Source organism: Grampus griseus (assembly GCF_964374135.1).
Source record: "Grampus griseus genome assembly, chromosome: 20".
In the NCBI taxonomy this organism is placed as follows: Eukaryota; Metazoa; Chordata; class Mammalia; order Artiodactyla; family Delphinidae; genus Grampus; species Grampus griseus.
In genome coordinates, this window is record NC_139014.1 from 52,689,304 (window position 1) to 52,709,177 (window position 19,874).

Consider the following 19,874-nt stretch of genomic DNA (forward strand, 5'->3'; position numbering starts at 1 on the left):
TCTATAAGATATGCAGAATTTAATAAATATGGACACATGGTATATATAGAGGAACTTTTCTTATGTCTCTAGCCTAACGGAGATGCTGTTATAGATTAAACTACATGAGAATCTTATTAATTTCACAACTTTACTTTACCACAACTTTGTTTCATATATCTAGAATAACCCAAAACAATTTTCAAAAGACTATCAAAAGAACTAAAAAATAAAACAAAAAATACCCAAAACTGTAGGTTAATAAAATCTTGCATTTTATAGTTCATTAATTACGTAGCACTATTAAAAATAAAAGTAATTAACTGCTGCTCCTAGTTTCAGAATGCAAAGTGATCTCTCTCACTGGAAAACAGAAAAAACAAATCAAAGCTCTGGAATTCTGACAGAAGCAAAGAAGAAAACTGAAAATATTTACAGTAAAAAAGATAGCTTTATATGTATATTTCCATGTGAGAAAGTTCTGTAACATATCCATTGCAAATTTATATTTCCATTCTCCCTAAAAGGCAACAGGGAAAGAACTTGACCTTAAGAGTGACAGCTATTTGAATTTGAACCCATATGGCTCTACCTACAGTGAGTTAACCACTGACCCTTGCTTTTACTCATTTGTAAAATGAGTATTTTAGAACTGCGTAGATGGAATCAAAGTATGCAGAACTGAAAAGAAGTGTCCCTGGAAGAATGCTTGGTAACTTTCTAATGACTTGTGAGTGAGTACTGTCAACTTCCAGAGTCTATAGTTTCAAATACTTTCAAAAGCATGTCCCACACAACTGGACAAGCAGGCAAAAAAAAGGGTTCAGTGTCCAAGATATTTGAGAGGGACCAGATTAAACAAAGTTGAACCAGTTTCTTTAATACAAGACTTCTCAGAGCTTTACTATGTATGCCAATGTGCACTATGAAGGGACTGGATTTAAAGAACACAAAACCCTTTTTTCCCACCTGGGATCTTACAGGACCAGTGTTAAGAAAACACAACCTGAGAACCACTGATGTAAGAGATTCGTGATGTAAAAGACAAGTTGCATAAGTAAAGAAGCCAATGAAGAGAGCTCAATATTTGCATCATTTCTAAATTATTACCTCTTCTTCTTCCTGTGCTTCTACTGCTGGTCCATTATGTGCCTCCTGGAAAAGGAGTTTCTTCATCTTTCGATACTGCAGATTGTCCAGCTCCCTTACTGCATCCTTTGTCCTCTGAATAAGATCTATTAACACCGTTTCAGGGCGCTCCCGAAGAACAAACATGTGCTGGATAAGAGAATGTAAAAGTCAAGTTGAAATCTATATATTTTTCAGTTAGTACAAATGTACCCCTTCTTAGACCCTAGAGATACTATCCTGAATAATCATGATAGATAACGCATATAATCTATAGCTATTTAATTCTATTACATTTCTGACATCTTATATTTATGAAACTGTCATTTACATATATTCACTCTCTGCCTACGTAACTACCCCCGTACATTTTATAAAAACTTTGCACATCATACTTTTGTTGGTCAACTGAAAATGCAGAGTTGAAATGATAAAAGGGTTTAATTAAACACTAAGAGGTAAGTCCAGTTAGAGCCCTAAACAAAGGCTAAATAAAGGTTTACATATTCTTATAACTGTTGATTTCACAGAAAAGGCACGTCAGTTCTGAGTTTTATTAGGTTTCAACAGAAATGCATTTACTGATGGTGAATTATGTAATATAAACCTGGATATTATGGTTTTCTTTGTATGTTGCATAAACAATACTCTTCATAAAACACTAGCAGTTGATTAAAAGCCATTATATTATTAGTGATTTTTACCACTAACATTTAATAAAGCTTAACGTTATCAAATAAAGTAGAAAGAACAATTCCAACTTTAGAATATCACTGCTACATTTTGATACCTTTCTTTTCAGAAATTTTCTATGTATAGACTTTTGTTTTGTAGATACAGTTAGTATATAGATTGCAGAAAGATACCTTCTGTCCTTGAGTTCATGAGATACCCTTGAATTTTTGTAACACTTTTACGTCCTTTGTTAGCCAAATTTATTTCTTCTCTATGCAGAGTCCTAACTATATCATATTTGATTCTACTTTCACTATCATAAGTATTGTTATTTCAAACTCATAAACATGATGCCTACAGAATATTTCATCAAATCTTTATGGCATAATTATTTAACCATTACCCTAATTCTGGACAGTTTATTTCCAACTTTTAATTCTGAGATAAATAGCTTCATATGTAAAAAACACCTTTTTTCTATTAATTTTTTTCTTTATGATGGATTGTGAAAGAAATGTCATCAGGCCAAAGGGAAAGAAGCACTTGATAGCTACTTCCTATCGTTTCCAATAAGGCTGTGCCAATACACACTATGGACCAGGTAAATGAATACTATATACAGACTTGGGACCTAATCACCAAATACCAAATACCTAGGCCTGGTGGGTTGGGTTATACCCAAAGAGCTTCTTTCACCTATATTAGACAAGTGTAAGAAGCAAATCACATTCTTCCTTTTTCCTAAGCCTTAGCTTGGTATGTACCACTATTTACAATATTCAGTCTTCTTACCCAAAAATAATATATTTAGAAATATTTCTAAGTTTGACAGTTTTCTACATATAGATCTTGCTTATTTTTCACTAATATAATTCCTAGCTTTACTAAATCTTTTGTTGCTATTGTGAGTACCAATTTATTCAAGCTTTCATTTCTGACGGTATGAGTGCGCTTACTGCCTAAAATTCCCCAAGCATTACTGAAACTTTATACTGCTCTTCTACATGCTAAAGTTGCAAATAATACTATTGAATATATATAAGATCCTTTCAATTTCTTTGTATCTTTAATTGATGTGCATTGGTGAAAATAAACTGAATCCCTCTGAAATTCTAAAACATTCATATAAAAATAGGCTACTTAAATTTTAGAGTGAAAAATCAACAAGATTTCTTAGGGTCACAAAGAGAATCAAATCTACTTACTATTGCTTTATGTAGATGTTTTAAGAACTATATTAAGTTCAACAATACTATTACTGCTATTAATAAGACAGTCAACTGCCAAATGAAGTAAAATTTTTGAGAACAGGAAGCATATACCAATCATTTATTTAAATTAGGCAATGAAAGTTAGTGAAAACTGAATAGAATTTACATGATTTAAAAAATATTTTCATTGCTAAGTTAGAAAAATGTATTTCCAAAAAGGATAAATGATATCCATTTTAACAGTTTCTTTTAAAATCTCTTTCCTCCCACAATATTTTTGTAAATATATTACATGTCATTTCTTTCTTTCATATTATTTTAATACAGGACAGAAAAATACATAAAGTATGGTAGATATAAAAATTAGATCCAAAGTTAAACTATGCTTTACCAACTTTGAAATATGATATTGTTCCACATGAATTAAAATTTGTAATTATAACTCATGAATATATTATTGCACATATAAAAATTTAGCCATTTGGTACTATTTTGGATATTTAACTATATCCAAAATAACTATCCAGACACAGTAAAAACAATCAATTTTCAAAAAATAAATGAAAAAATTTAGCATCTAAGAAGAGTCTCAAGAGAGAACAGTATACAAAATTAGCAATTTAATTAAAAACTAGTAGAGAATACTTAATACTGATGCAGAATCAAAGAAAAATAAAACACATTCTTAAATAATTTCTTAGGGGTAGAAAACAGAGTATAATTTAACTGACCTTTAAAAGTTCCTCTGATGTAGGGCGATCTTGAGGGATTTTCTGGAGGCAAGAATCTACAAAGTTGCGAAAATAATCAGACCTATTGTAAAGGAAAGTATCAAGTGAACATATTGCTATTTCCTTTAAAAACATCCACAAAACAAGGCATGTGCCTACTGGTGGGAGGGGGGATGGAAAAGAAATGATAAAAAAAGGAGATACTATATACATTTCATATATATCTATGAAAAGTTATCTAAAGCAACCAATGAATCTTCACCATTTTCCGAAGATAAATTTGCACAGATTATTTTAAAATTCTGCTCCCACATTTAAAATATCATAACTCATTCTATATTGAGGGAAAATTAGAAAAGCCAATATTTTCCTTTTAGCATTCAAATCTAAGATAACTTTATTTTCTTTTCCTTTCTATAAGCCACCTTTCTTTCTTCTTTGCCCCCTGGATCATCTTCTGTATAGAGTGATTCAGAATATCACTCCATTTGCTTTGAAGGGAGCATTTTGTATACCTAAGTATTTGATGTCCTAGAGCAAATGGATAAAACTTCCATTAAATCCAGAAAACCAATTGAGATATTTTTTTAAAACATCAGAAGTCTTAACACATTATTATTATATAGGGTTACTGATGAGAGTTCAATGAGTAAGCCAGTAATAATTTCTCCATCGATGTTTGTAATATTCAAAGAAGACCTTAAGTTCTTTACAAGCAAAAAAGGAACTCTTTTTTGAATCCCCAACGTATCAATTGAACACAGTGTGAAGACAGTCTGTGTTCAATATATTTATTACTTATATGTACCATAATACTAAAGTCTGAGCCAAAAGATTCCTTCTATGTATATCTACAAAACTACTAAGAACTATGAATGTGTGTTAATTAATCCTTAAAAAATAAAGTATTGCTAACTTATGCATCTACCTTTTTAAAAATATTTATTAAATATGCTACATATACCCCTGGAATTTTTCAAATGCTAGATACACCTGAGGAATTAATTTCCCAGTAAAATTTTCTGATAAAAATCCTCATTTTCTAAAACTGTCAATCAGTTCTCCATAAACTTTTTTACATGAATGAATGTAATTTTATCACAACAAGGAAGCACTAGAAGAAAAAAAACATTAAGCAGTCTGAATAACAAATGTCATAATAACAATTAGAATGATTCCAAAGTTATGAATTATCTGGTAATTCTGATAAATCAAACCATTTTACCTATGTCTTATACTATATAAATTATAAACCATTCTCCAACTGAACTTCACTACAGGTTGTGGCAATCTATATTTTAGTTATAAAATATTATGTTTAAATCATGCTATTTATTATATAATCAGGGTTATGTATGTTCCTAAAGTTCAAAAAACTAAATATAATTTTTTTGTGAAAAGCAAATACTTTTTGTTTCCATGTGGCATCATCTATCCTTTGTTTCTGAACTAAGTTATATATATGCTAAGAAAGCAGATATAATAAAGGATAAACATGATATAACCTATTTTAATATCTTTTCAGGTAATACATTTTACCTAATTGAAATGAAATCACTTTGATAACATTATGAAAAAGCATTTAATTTATACAATGTCGAGTAATATATCTCTTAGCAATACTCACCATTCATTAGACTGTAGTGTAGGGGATTCATTTTGGGCTATGTGATATAAGGCACTCATTGCATTCATATTAAATAAAGGAGGCTTCCTTTCCGCTGTAAAAGAAAGAAAACTTTCCTGTTAAAATATGTGCCTGTTATACAGGGACATACAAGTATTGTTAAAGTTTTTTTGTTTTTGTTTTTTTTTGAAATAATTTTAAACTTAGCAAAAAAAATTTCAAGTAGAGTTCAAAGAACTTTTTCAAGTGAGTCAATGTACAGTAAATTGCTGGCATGATGCCCCACCCTTCCTAAATACTTTAGTGTATATTTCCTAAACATATTCTCATACTAAAAAACCATAACACAGCCATTAAACCGACCATTAATACTGATACATGACTATCATCTAAATCCTCAAACCCCATTCAAGTTTCAATCGAGTATCCCAATAATGTCCTCTGTAGCAAAAGCGTCCTTTGGTCATTTGCATCCTTCAAGGAAATTATCTATTTTATCTAACTTGTTAAATTTATTAACAAAGTTGTTCATAGTATTTCCTTATAATTCCTTCCTTCCTTCCTTCCTCCTTCCCTCCCTCCCTTCCTCCCTCCCTCCTTTCTTTTCTTTATTTTTTGGCTGTGTTGGGTCTTAGTTGCGTCACAGGGCCGGGGGGGTGGGGGTGGGGGGGTGGGGTGGGGTGTCTTCGTTAAAGCGTGAGGGATCTTTCATTGCCGCATGGGCTCTTCGTTGTGGTGTGCAGGCTTCTCTCTAGTTGTGGCATTTGTGCTTTCTCTCTCTAGTTGTGGTGTGCGGGGGCTCTGTAGTTTGTGGCACGCGGGCTCTCTCGTTGAGGTGTGTGAGCTCAGTAGTTGTCACGCATGGGTTTTAGTTGCCCCCACGGCATGTGGGATCATCGAACCTGCGTCCCCTGCACTGGAAGGTGGATTCTTTACCACTGGACCACCAGGGAAGTCCCTATAATTCTTTTAATACCTGTAAAATCTGTAGTGATGTCACCTCTTATTCCTGATATTGTGTCTTCTCTCTTCTTTTCCTGATCAATCTGGCTAGTGGTTTACCAATTTTATTAATTTTCTCAAACAACTAGCTTTTGGTTTCACTGATTTCTCTATTGCTTCTCTGCTTTCTATTTAACTGATTTCTGCTTTGATATTTTATTCTCTTTCTTCTGCTTATTTTGGGTTGAATTTCCTCTTCTTTTTCCAGTCTCTTAAGGTGAGCTGAAGTCATGACCTTGACAATTTTGAAGTATAAAAGACTCTTGAATATCCCTCAATTTGGGTTGGTCCTAATAATTAAATTTGGGCTATACAACTTTGGCAGGAATATCACAGAAGTAAATGTTATATTTTTCTAATTTATTCTATAAGATGATGTATGATTTCAAATGGTTTCATTATTGATGGTGTTCACTTTGATCACTTACGGTGGTGTCTACCAGGCTTCTTCACAGTAGTTTCTCTTTTTGTCTTTGTAATTAATAAGTATTTTGTGAGAAGGTACTTATATAAATATCCTGTTTTTCATAAAACTTTCATTTTATTCTTTATTATATGGACTTGTAGACTTATATTTATTTAATAAGTTATAACCTGCTATTATCATTTATTTTGATGTTCAAACTGCCTCACATTTGAGCATTAAGAACCTTTTTATGATGGCTTCTATTTTTTTCACGTGGCCCCATCACTCCTTGATCCTTCCTTGCTTTCTGGCACACTAAGATGTTCCAGGAGCATCTTGTACTTTCCCCACTCCAAGAAACTATGGCAACGGATGTACTCACTGCTACTGAGGTGTCACTGTTCTTAGATCCTCTCAGTGGATAGAGTTAGGGCATACATGCACATTAAATATCTATATTTGTTTATTGAAAACAATTGAGTTCACCATAATATCACAAATCCAACCCAATACCATAGTATTTATTCCAGCTTATCCTCTTCCCATGATTTGTAATACCCCTCTCTGACAATGAAAAACCTCACTCTCATTATCTTTAATATATTTTCTTATTTGATAAATTTCCCCTGTATGTAACCAGCTGATTTTTGTGTATGATATAAGATAGTGGTCCATTTTCTTTTCTTTTCGTTTTTTGGCCATGTCATGTGGCTTGCAGGATCTTATTTCCCCAACCAGGAAATTGAACCTGTGCCATGGCAGTGAAAGTGCTGAGTCCTAACCACTGAACCACCAGGGAATTCCTGATACTGGTCCATTTTCACTCTTTGCATGTGGTTTTCCAGTTTTCCCAATACCATTTACTGAAGAGACTGTCCTTTCCCCATAGTCTATACTTGACCTATTGCTGTAAATTAATTAACCATATAGGCATGGGTTTATTTCTGGGCTCTCTATCCTGTTCCATTGATCTATGTGTTTGTCTTATGCCAATATCATACTGTTTTGATTACTAAAGTTTTCTAATACAGTTCAAAACAGAAGTATGATGCCTCCAGCTTTCTTCTTCTTTATCAAGATTGCTTTTGCTATTCAGCGTCTTCTGTGATTCCATACAAAGTTTAGGATTGTTAGTTTTATTTCTGTGAAAAATGCCATTGGAATTTTGATGGAGATGGCACTGAATCTGTAGACTGCTTTGGATAATATGGACATTTTAACAATATTTATTCTTCCAATCCATGAGCACAAAATATCTTCCCATTTATTTGTGTTCTTTTCAATTTCTCTCATAAAAGTCTTATAGTTTTCAGTTTACAGGTCTTTAACCTTCTCAGTTAAATTTATTCCTAGGTATTTTATTCTTTTTGATATGATTGTAAATGGGATTGTTCTCTTAATTTCTCTTTCTTATAGTTTGTTATTAGTGTACAGAAATACAACTGATTTTTGTATACTGATTTTGTACCCTGCAACTTGACTGAACTTGTTTATTAGTTCTAACAGTTTGCTGGTGGAATCTTCAGGGTTTTCTGTATATAATACCATGTCATCTTCAAATAGCGACAGTTTTACTTCTTCCTTTCTGATCTGGATGTCTTTTATTTCTTTTTCTTGCCTATCTGGACTTCCAATAAAAGTGGCAAGAGTGGGCATCCTTTTCTTGTTCCTGATCTCAGAGGAAAATATCTTAGCTTTTCACTGTTGAGTATGATGTTAGCTTTGAGCTTGTCATATATGGTCTTTATTATGTTGAGGTATGTTTCCTCTATACCCACTTTGTTGTGAATTTTTATCATAAATGGATGCTGAATTCCGTCAAAAGCTTTTTCTGCATCTACTGAGATGATCATATGATTTTTATCCTTCATTTTGTTAAAGTGATGTACCACACTGATTGATTTGTGCATTTTGAACCATCCTTACATGCTTGGAATAAATACCACTTTATCATGGGGTATGATCCTTTTACTGTATTGTTGAATACTGTTTGTTACTACTTTGTTGAGGATTTTTGCATCTATGTTCATCAGGGATATTGGCGTGTAATTTTCTTTTCTTATAGTGTCCTTGTCTGGTTTTGGTATCAGAGTAATGCTGACCTTGTAAAATAAGTTTGGTAGTGTTTCCTCCTCTTCTGTTTTTTGGAAGAATTTGAGAATGACTGGTATTAATTCTTCTTTAAATGTTTGGTAAAATTCACCAGTGAAGCCATTGGGTCCTGGACTTCTGTTTGTTGGGAGGTTTTTGGTTACTGATTCAATCTCCTTACTAATAATCAGTCTGTTTAGATTTTCTGTTTCTTCATGATTCAGTATTGGTACATTGAATATTTCCAGGAATTTGTCCATTTCTGTTAGGTTGCTCAATTTGTTGATGTATAACTGTTCATAGTAGTTTCTTGTGATTCTTTAGTATTTCTGTGTTATCAGATATAATGTCTCCTTCATCTCTTATTTTATTTGAGTTCTCTTTCTTTTATGGAAAGTCTATCTAAAGATTTGTCTATTTTGTTTATCTTTTTAAAAAAAAACCCAGCTCTTAAGTTTCACTGTTCTTTTCTATTGTCTTTTTAGTCTCTATTTCACTTATTTCTGCTCTGATCTTTATTTCCTTCCTTCTACTAACTTAGGACTTAGCTTGTTCGTTTTTTACTAATTCCTTGAGGTGGAAAGTTAGGTTGTTTATTTGAGATTGTTCTTATTTATTAGAGTAGGTATTTATCACTATGAGCTTCCCTGTTAGAACTGCCTTTTTTAATCATTTAAAAAAATTTTATTGGAGTATAGTTAATTTACAATGTTGTGTTAGTTTGAAGTGTAGAGCAAAGTGAATTTGTTATACATATATGTATATCCACTCCCTCTCTCTCTCGTTTTTTTTTTTTTAGATTCTTTTCCCATATAGACCATTGCAGAGTATTGAGTAGAGTTCCTTATGCTATACAGCAGGTTCTCATTAGTTATCTAGAACTGCTTTTGCTGCATCCCATGTTTCGCTGTTTTTTTTTTTTGAAATCCCATTTATTACTTTGATTTTCCATTGTCCCTTAGTGGTTTTTTTGGGGGGCTGCATCGGGTCTTAGTTACAGCATGTGGGATCTTCGTTGCAGTGCACGGGCTTCTCTCTAGTTGCAGTGGCGCGCGGGCTTCTCTCTAGTTGTGGTGTGCGAGTTTTCTCTCTCTAGTTGTGGTGCGTGGGCTCCAGAGTGTGTGGGCTCTGTAGATTGCAGCACATGGGCTCTTTCGTTGAGGCACGTGAGCTCAGTAGTTGTGGTGTGCAGGCTTAGTTGCCCCGAGGCATGTGGGACCTCAGTTCCCTGACCAGGGATCAAACCGGCGTCCCCTGCAACTGGAAGGAGGGTTCTTCACCACTGGACCACGAAGGAAGTCCCTGCTTAATCCCATATGTTTTAGTATGTTGTACTTCTATTTTCATTTGTCTTGAGATATTTTTTGATTTCTTCTTTGACCCACTGAGTGCTCAGTACCATCTTGTTTACTCTCCATATATCTGTGAATATTCCAGTTTTCTCCTTATAATTGATTTCAAGTTTCGTACGACTGTGGTTGGAAAGGAAGTTTGATGCGATGTTAATAATTAAAAAAAAAACTTAAAAAAAAATTTTTTTGGCTGCGTTGGTTCTTCATTGCTGCGTGTGGGCTTTTCTCTCTAGTTGCGGTGAGCGGGGGCTACTCTTCATTGTGGTGTGCGGGCTTCTCACTGCGGTGGCTTCTCTTGTTGCAGAGCACAGGCTCTAGGCGTGCGGGATTCAGCAGTTGTGGCACGTGGGCTCAGTAGTTGTGCCTCATGGGCTCTAGAGCACAGGCTCAGTAGTTGCGGTGCATGGGCTTAGTTGCTCCGCAGCATGTGGGATCTTCCTGCCCAGGGATCTTACCCACGTCCCCTGCATTGGAAAGTGGATTCTTTACCACTGGACCATCAGGGAAGTCCCAGGTATTTTCATTTGTCTTGAGATATTTTTCGATTTCTTCTTTGACCCATTGAGTGTTCAGTATTGTTTTGTTTAATCTCCATATATCTGTGAATGTTCCAGTTTTCTTCTTATAACTGATTTCAAGTTTCATACGATTGTGGTTGGGAAAGAAGTTTGATGTGATTTTAATCTTCTTAAATTTATTAAGACTTGTTTTGTGGCCTAACATAAGATCTATCCTGGAGAACATTCCGTATACGCTTAAGAAATACGTGTATTCTGTTGCTTTGAGATGAAATGTTCTGTGTGTGTCTGTTAAGTCCATTTGGTCTAATGTGTCATTTAAGGTCAATGTCACATATTGACTTTTTGTCTGTGATCTAGTCACTGATGAACACGGGGTATTAAAGTCCCCTACTATTATTGTATTGCTGTCGATTTCTCCCTTTAGGTCTGTTTATGTTGTTTTATATATTTAGGTGATCTTATGTTGGGTGCATAAATATTTACAAAAGGTATATTCTCTTGCTGAACTGACTTCTTTAATCATTATGTAATGCCTTTCTTTGTCTTTTATTACAGTCTTTTTTTTAAGTCTATTTTGTCTGACAAAACTATAGCTACCCTAGCTTTCTTTTGGTTTCCGTTTATATGGAATATCTTTTTCCATTCCTCACTTTCAGTCTCTATGTGTCCTTATATCTGAAGTGACTCTCTTGTAGGCAACATACAGATGGGTTTTGTTTTTTTATCCATTTAGTCATTCCATTTCTTTTGATTGGAGAATTTAGTTCACTTACAATTAAAGTAATTATTGATAAATATATGTACTCATTGCCATTTTGTTAATCGGTTTCTGGCTGTTTCATAATTCCTTTGTTCCTTTCTTCTCCTCTCACTCTCTTCCTTTGTGAATTGATGACTATCTTTAGTGTTAAGTTTGGATTCCTTTCTCTATATCTTTTGTGTATCTACTAGAGGTTTTGCTTTGTGATTGATATGAAGCTTACAAAATATGTAAAACAACATATTTATAATAGTCTATTTTAAGTTGATAACAACTTAAGTTAGAAAAAGCTCTACACAGGGCTTCCCTGGTGGCGCAGTGGTTGAGAGTCCGCCTGGCGATGCAGGGGACGCGGGTTCGTGCCCCGCTCCGGGAAGATCCCACATGCCGCGGAGCGGCTGGGCCCATGAGCCATGGCTGCTGAGCCTGCGAGTCCGGAGCCTGTGCTCCGCGACGGGAGAGGCCACAACAGTGAGAGGCCCACGTACCGCCAAAAAAAAAAAAAAAAAAAAAAAAAAAGCTCTACATTTTTACTCCCCACCACCACGTTTTATCTTTTGTTTGTTGGTTTTGATTTATGTACTTTTTTGTAGAAATTAGAACTTTATTATATTATAAACATTTCCAGAATATAAACTCATTTTGTATCAAGACTTTTTGAAACGTTTAAAACTGTATGTAACTTAAGCTTATTATATAATGTATGTCATTTTCCACTTTCCAATCTAGAAAATAGACTGCAAGTTAGATCTAATGAAGAAAAAAAAATCAATGTAAGCTGCTTCACAGAGAAAACTAATGAATATAAAAACACCCACCCCAAACTAACACCCAATCAAGAAATAGATTCTATAAAGCCTATTAATCCTCCAATTTAAAATAAATGACCTCCCAAGGGAAAAATACTTCCACCATCATAGCAATTTGATGAATAAAAGCAGAGCCACCCTCATTAAGGGAAATTACATTATGTATAAGAAAAATGTAGTAATGATTTTAGGAGCAGAAAAGTAATTTCCATTTTGGAGAGCAAGCACACTAAATGTTTTCTGTTCACTTAGCCTTTGTACCTGTTCACATGAAAAGAGCGATATGAACATAAACATCATAAAACCAAGCTCCTTAACTATTTCTTCAGTTTAACCTCAGGAGAACCAATGCAAGAGCTTCAAAATCCAAGGGCAGACTGGTCCCAAAGCATCTCCTCTTCTGTCCTTTCTTTCCCTTGTTCCTTTTTCTCTTTTCTACGCTTATGCTCCTCTTTCTTAGAGGCTACACCTCAGCTTTTTTTCTCCTTTCGGTTCTTAAGCTTTTCTGTACTGACTCTGACTGTTTCCACCTCTGTTTCTTTGGATGCTCTTGTGTTTGTCTAAATCTATTTCCTCATAAGCTTTCTTCCTCTTATGCTTGGACCACTCCTCCTCTGGTTTTTCCTGGCCTTCCTCTGGGTATCTTTCTCTCTTCTGATGTATCTGTTTATAACTAGCTTGGCACTGTTTTCTGAGGAGAGGTGCCTGTAAACTCCAGATCGTACACTGTATGAGCCACAGTTTTACTCTTGTTGACTAAAGTTCAGGGATACTGGTTTTCCTGAGAAACAGTCCCTGGTGAATTGACAGTAGTTCAGGGAGTCCAGTCTCAGCCTGCTGTCATGAGCTGATAGTCACTGAGGTAACCGCTTCTCCACTGCTTGTGAAATATTGCACGGTCTTCGGTAGGTCTGGACGGGTTCATAAGGGAGTCTTTGATCAAACATTCTACACCTGGGTCTAGAATTAACCTCTTATTTGTATCCACAGGTTTCCAAATAATCCGCTCTCACCTTTCTGAAACAAGTCTTTGGCTCTAAGCCTCTGGCTTTCTGCACTTTGATATAATCTTCAAGTTCATCTTGAAAAGAGTCAGATGTCTTCCTTGAATACTTCATTAGGTTGACAAAGGATTCTGCTTATCAGGTTGAGAACTTGGTGGAAAAATTTGATCATATTCACCCATTAATTGCTTCAGTTTTTTAGCATGAACTTTCTCCAAATAGTGAGACTGTGCAACAACTGAGGAGCTAAAAACCATGATGTAGAGATTAAAAAATCTATTTTTGTCCAATACTTCACTCCCATTCACCTCATAATGTGAAATCCATTGTGATTCAAATTATGGCACTATTCCTTATAAGCCTTTTATAAAAGGTATCTGTAAAAAGTTCATTCTTTGCTCATTCAATGTGGTATCTTCTCTGAGGCAGGGGTGGCCATCTACAACTACCATCTGCCTCTCCGCCAATGCCAGCTGGTGGATAGGCCAAGGTGGAGGAGGCGGAGAGGCAGGGACAACCGCTGCCTCTGCCGCCACCGAGTAAGCGTGGTGGGAGCAGGAGGTGGAGACCGGACTTCCTGAGAGGAAGTCGCCACCACCACCAGTGGCTGAATGGACAGCACCACCACAAGGCCGCCATAGCTGCAAGGTGCACCACTGATTTATGTTTTTGATGTCACAGTTTACATCTTTCTATCCTGTGCACACATTAACAAATTACTGTAGTTATATTTATTTTGATTTATTTTCCTTTTACTCCTTTTAAAGTTCTGAAATTTTACATCCTCAATATATACTTTTATAATCAGAAAAAAGTGGTAAATTTATTTTTATAAACACGATTGTACAATCATTCCTGAAAACAACAAACCAGGGATCTTTTCCATCAGATTAACTGTAATCAAACATATAAACTCACCTATGAAAAATCCTGCACTTTAAGATTTCTTGGTCATAGGACATAACCAAGCTATGATAAAACAGTTTGCTTTAATTCACTATCTTTAACTATTTTAAAGTAAAAGCATGTAACAGATTTAGTTCCCAAGACTACAAATCTAATTTGCATGCCTATAGACCTGTACTGTCTAACAGGGTACCCCCTAGCCACATGTGACTATTTATATGTAAACTTATTGAAATGAAATACAATTTTAAGGGACTTCCCTGGTGGTCCAGTGGTTAAGACTCAGAGCTCCCAATGCAGGGGGCCCGGGTTTGATCCCTGGTCAGGGAACTAGTTCCTGCATGCCAGAACTAAAAGATCCTGCATGCCACAACTAAAGATACCGCATGCCACAACTAAAGATTCCGCATGCCGCAACGAAGATCCCACACGTGGAAACAAGGAGCCTGCATCCCACAACTAAGACCCAGCACAACCAACTAAATAAATAAATATTTAAAAAAAAAAGAAAAATACAATTTTAAGTTCAGTTCCTCAGTTACATTAGCCACATTTCAAGTGCTCAAAAGGCATGGAGACACAGAATATTTCTACCAATGCAGAGTTTTATTTGCTTGTGCTCCTCTAGACCTTTCCCTTGGAACCCAAAGCAGGCTTAAAATATAGTTCCTGAACTTAGAACAACTTCATAATTCAAAACATTTGTAAGTAAAATTTTTTAAAGTGATTATGAAAGACTATTTATAAAAGTTGAAGATGCCAAATGTATGCCTAAAACTCTAAGAATTTCTTTAAGACATCTCACTCATTTGAAATTATCCAAAGGCAGTCACATCTTCTGAAGTTGCTTTATTATATAAGCATAAAAACTCTCACTGTGAAGTAATTCTATCTTGTGAACTACAATAAAAAGAAGCTAGAAAAGTCTGGAAAAAAGAAACCATTTCACAGAAACTGCAGAGTTTAGAGAGGTTTCTTTCCGAGCAGTACAATTAGCCAATGAATACTTTCTAATCAGATAAATACTAAAATATATCAATGATATCTAACAGGACCATTAATGCAATTTCGCTATCACCAAGGGGCACATATATGCATCAGCCAGCATAAGAGTGTAAAAATAACCCATGGGCAGAATATATTAACCAGCTTTTTTACATTTATACCCAGGTTTCTTAAGAAAGTAATTAGGATCTACCAGTAGGAAGAAGAATCAAGAGAAAAAGAATTTAAGACACTTAAGGATACTTTCAAATGGAAGAAACATTTTGCAAACCTCAAACTGAGATGAAGAGATCAGAGGAGAATGGCATTATGGTAATCGCCAAATCTCTATTTACTGCTGTTATCAAACTTTAAAATAAATATGATTTGTCAAAATTACACATGGTTTTTTTTTTTTTTGCAGTACACAGGCCTCTCACTGTTCTGGCCTCTCCCGTTGCGGAGCACAGGCTCCAGAGGCGCAGGCTCAGCAGCCATGGCTCACGGGCCCAGCCGTTCCGCAGCATGTGGGATCTTCCCAGACCGGGGCACAAACCCGTGTCCCCTGCATCGGCAGGCGGACTCTCAACCACTGCGCCACCAGGGAAGCCCTACACATGGATTTTTACTTTAATGTGTTGTTTTCAATTCTTGGTCACTCCTAGAATGGTTCAATTAAATATTCTTGTTTTTAAATAAAGTTTAATGGAATGCTCTTATAAGAAGGAAAAAAGAAAAGGATATTGGGCTTGTGGGGGGAAGCCTGGGGAATCAAGAGCAAGAGGATGGCCATCATCTTCAGTTACAGTGACAGTTCAATTACCCACCTGGCTCACTTACATTGGGAATGTTAGTGAAGTTATGGTGGTCCGCTGCTTTAAGCATAGTTCAATTTATGGGCAACAGAATGTGTGCATAAAATTAAACTACTACAATATGTATGCAGCCTGACAGCTAATTCTTAAATCTAACTCAAAGTAGTAAGTATCCTAGGTAAAGGTAAGTAACTCATAAATGCTTCAGAGACCATCTATAGATGGTAAATCTACTAATCACATACATATTCCAAGTGTTTAACAAATACTCATTAATAATAAGACATAGATACCTCAAATTTAATTAATACTATAGTGGAAATTATTTTAGACCTAATTTTAACAGAGCAAATACAATATACCTAAGCTAATATATATAAAAATTACCAGATAACCAAAATGAAAACTATGTAATAAACATATTGCTCCCCTTAGCAACCAACATAAAAAATAAAAAGCTGTAATTTGGTATAGAAATTGAGGTAAAACTTTGATCAAAATTTACTACATAGTAATAAAGAACATGCTTACCTAGTTCAATACACGTTATACCAAGAGACCATACATCTACTTTTCCATCATACTGTCCTTCATCCATGGCTAAAATTACTTCTGGGGCCATCCTAAAAAATAAAATGTCATTTAAATTAAAGTTAAAAGAATGTATACTATTCTTTTAAAATGTAATGACTATCTACATGGAGAACACCTGGTGTGAATTCCAGGCAATATATCTGGACATTAAGAATTTTTATAATATGAAATAAATGTATTACAGGTTGTGAGGTAAATATTTACCTTTGCATATACAGTGTGAGACTCATTCTCACCATGTGTCATGATCATATAACAGCATCCTAAAGGAAGGATCCCCTAGAGGAGGGCTGTATTCTGCATCCATTCAAGTCTGCAAATTCTAATACTGTATAGCCTTTAGGCCAGTGATTCTCAAACATTTTGGTCTCAGGATTCCATCTAATTTTTGCTTGAAAGATGGAATTTTACCATTGGCATTGAATACCATAAGTTGTTTCCCTTGAAATGACAAACTCACTCCATTTATTTCAGGAAGTACCTATCACAATATCCAACGCTGAATAAGCATAGCTTGTCAGCCTTTCTTTCAAATTAGAATAGTGTCCCATGATAAAAGTGGCTAGGGCAGCTCACAACTAAAACAATCACAAAATTATCAACTTTATAACCAACCAACGACGGTGTCTTGGTGATAAAATGAAACACAGGACTTCCCTGGCAGTCCAGTGGTTAAGACTCCACGCTTCCATTCATTGCAGCGGGGGTGGCAGGTTCGATCCCTGGTCGGGGAGATCCCACATGCCACTTGGCGCAGCCAAAAAAACACAAAAACCAAAACAAAAAACCCCCAAAAAAGCCTACAAAAAACGAAACACTAATTCACGTCTTCAACTAGAGTCTGTGGTTCTTGATGATACTTTACCTTATACTTCATATGTATTTGGTATTAAGCACAGATAGGTACTTATAACAGTTGCTGACGGCTTCAATAAGATTATTACCAGGTATCCCTGTGTGTGTGTTTGTGTGTGCGTGCACATGTGCATTTGTGTAAAGACATATAAATATGAACCTAGTTCCTCTGTTCCAAGTACACTATATACAAATTAACCAATATGTTTACTTTATTGTAAACTTTCAATTGTCAATGTGTTCTTTAAGATGCTGAAGGAAGTTTGAGAAATTATCAAGAAAAGTTAAACAAGTAATTTGTTTTTTTATTGCAGAACTTTTGAGGGCCTTTTTAATATCTAATATTCATCATTAATATCTAAAGAGGGGAAGCACTGAGAAATATTATACACTCACAGAACCCTTTTTTATGGGGGGGACTCTATCTAAACTAGGGTTTTACATAGAAATTTTTGGTCATCTAGAGCAGTGGTCTTCAAATTTTTTATTCATTTATTTACCTTCAATGAATTTATAAAAACTGTGTATCCCTTGCACACTTTTGAGTTGATATGTAAATTTTATAAATTTAATAGCTGCAAAGGATATAATGCACAGTGTATGTATGTATATTGTGTACGTGCTTTAAAGATATTAAAAACTTGGAGCTGCAGAATTAGTTCATTCAATTTATTAAAAACACTGCCCTATAATCTAGTTAGCAAAATCAGTCTTCATGGTCATATCAATCAGTCAAATCAGAATCACCTTCTGCCAGAAAAAAGTCTGAATTCAATGCAAATAACATGTTTATGTGTCCCCACGACAACCATGTCAGTTATGAATTCTGCACTAGAAAAAAAGGAGAGAAGGAAGATAATTGGGGAGAAAGAAAAAGCAAAGGGTAAAAGGAATGGAAGGCAGATGACTGGAAAGGTACAAGGACCTGCCAAGAGTTTTGTCCTGACTCTTCAATATCTGACAGATGCTACATCTTCTCAAATTGTTCCTCTGGTGTTACTTTGAGGCTTTTACACCACAGAGCAATGCATCACTGTAATATTCAGGGTGGGTTAGAAGCCTTTCTTTTATGAGGCAGGAGAAGGGAGATTTGAAAGGCAGGTGAGAAATATGACGTAGTGGGCCTAAGACACAGCTCTCAGCATACATAGAAAAAGAGGATACATTTGAAAGTTGAAGATCTGGAAAATTATTCCCTTTAAACTTGCTGACATTAATAATGAATTATTCATGGATAAAATTAGATGATGTCTAGAATGTTTCAAAATAACTGAGGGGAGAGGAACAAAGGGAGAGGTGAGTGCATAGGGCAGGACTAGCCATGGGGATAAAGTTGCTGGGCTGAATGAATGATACGTAGGGTTCATTATACTTTTGTCTAGTGTTATATTTGAAATTCTCCATAATAAAAAATAAAAACAAAAAACCCCAGAGAACTCCAAGTCCACTACCAGTCTTTAGGTACTCCTAGTCTGAAGATCAATGATATATAGTAAATATAAATCTAAAGAAAACACACACATTTCCACTTAGCATTTCTATCTTTTCCCCACTTGAATTTTTATTGAATGTTTTCACTCCCACACCCAATATATGATGCAGATAATCATAGGAAGGAAACTGTAGGGGGGACAAATTTTAAAAATGGGGGATGTAAGGGGAGCACTCCAAATCTATATTTGAAACTAACTGTAATGCTTAAAGTTAAAATGTCCAAAATAACATAGTATTTTCAGGAGAAAGACATCTTAAAGACGCGCAACCACACATATCAATTATGAAGATCAAATCCAGGTAAGATTATTCTTACCAATATGGCGTTCCCACAAAAGAATTGGCAGGAGATGCCATGGAAGCGGATCCAAAGTCAGCAAGTTTCACCTGGCCTGGCTCTGTCAGAAGGATATTTCCTGCTTTGATATCTCTGGGTTTAAGGAACACAGAAAATTATTTCTCTTTCCTTCACTGGGTTGTGTAAAAAAATGATAAAAATCAAATAAAAATTTGTAAAACAGAGAAGGAGAAATCAAAATAATTAAGTCCTAGGATAATCTCTCAATTGGGATGAGAATTAAGATCCAAATTAGCATACAAAAAATACAGAATTCATATATAGTAACAATTTTGTAAAAGAGAAGGCAAAATAGCAGTAAAAACAAGACAGAAAATCAGGTAATTAAAGTGTATAGTCTTCATTTGAGGTCCTGTTTATTGGTACAAATAATGGTTTTAAAAATTAAATTTAAATAGCAGACCACTCCTTCATAATTTTAAGATTTCTGAGTAACCTACTTAATGTAAAAAAAAAAAAAAAAAAAAAGAATTTCATGCCCCCAATTTTTAAAAAAGGATTATTCATATCATTTCCACCCTCAGGATATGAAATGAAAACAAACATATGGATAATGTAATATCCATGATCCC

At 34.9% G+C, this 19,874-nt stretch overlaps 1 protein-coding gene and 1 pseudogene across 2 annotated transcripts in view; both read right to left on the minus strand.

The window, feature by feature from the left end:
- TAOK1 (TAO kinase 1) overlaps window positions 1-19,874 on the minus strand; it is a gene marked incomplete at its 5' end in the record, with an annotated part of 94,132 nt that overhangs the window by 40,562 nt on the left and 33,696 nt on the right. The window contains 5 exons of the mRNA XM_082678589.1: window positions 1,090-1,257; window positions 3,725-3,806; window positions 5,352-5,445; window positions 16,533-16,624; window positions 19,261-19,374. Coding sequence (XP_082534715.1) covers window positions 1,090-1,257; window positions 3,725-3,806; window positions 5,352-5,445; window positions 16,533-16,624; window positions 19,261-19,374 — 550 coding nt within the window. The remainder of the gene's footprint in view (window positions 1-1,089; window positions 1,258-3,724; window positions 3,807-5,351; window positions 5,446-16,532; window positions 16,625-19,260; window positions 19,375-19,874) is intronic.
- LOC309837776 (lysine-rich coiled-coil protein 1-like) lies at window positions 12,610-13,422 on the minus strand (annotated as a pseudogene). The gene has a single exon. The product of its transcript is annotated as a lysine-rich coiled-coil protein 1-like (transcript).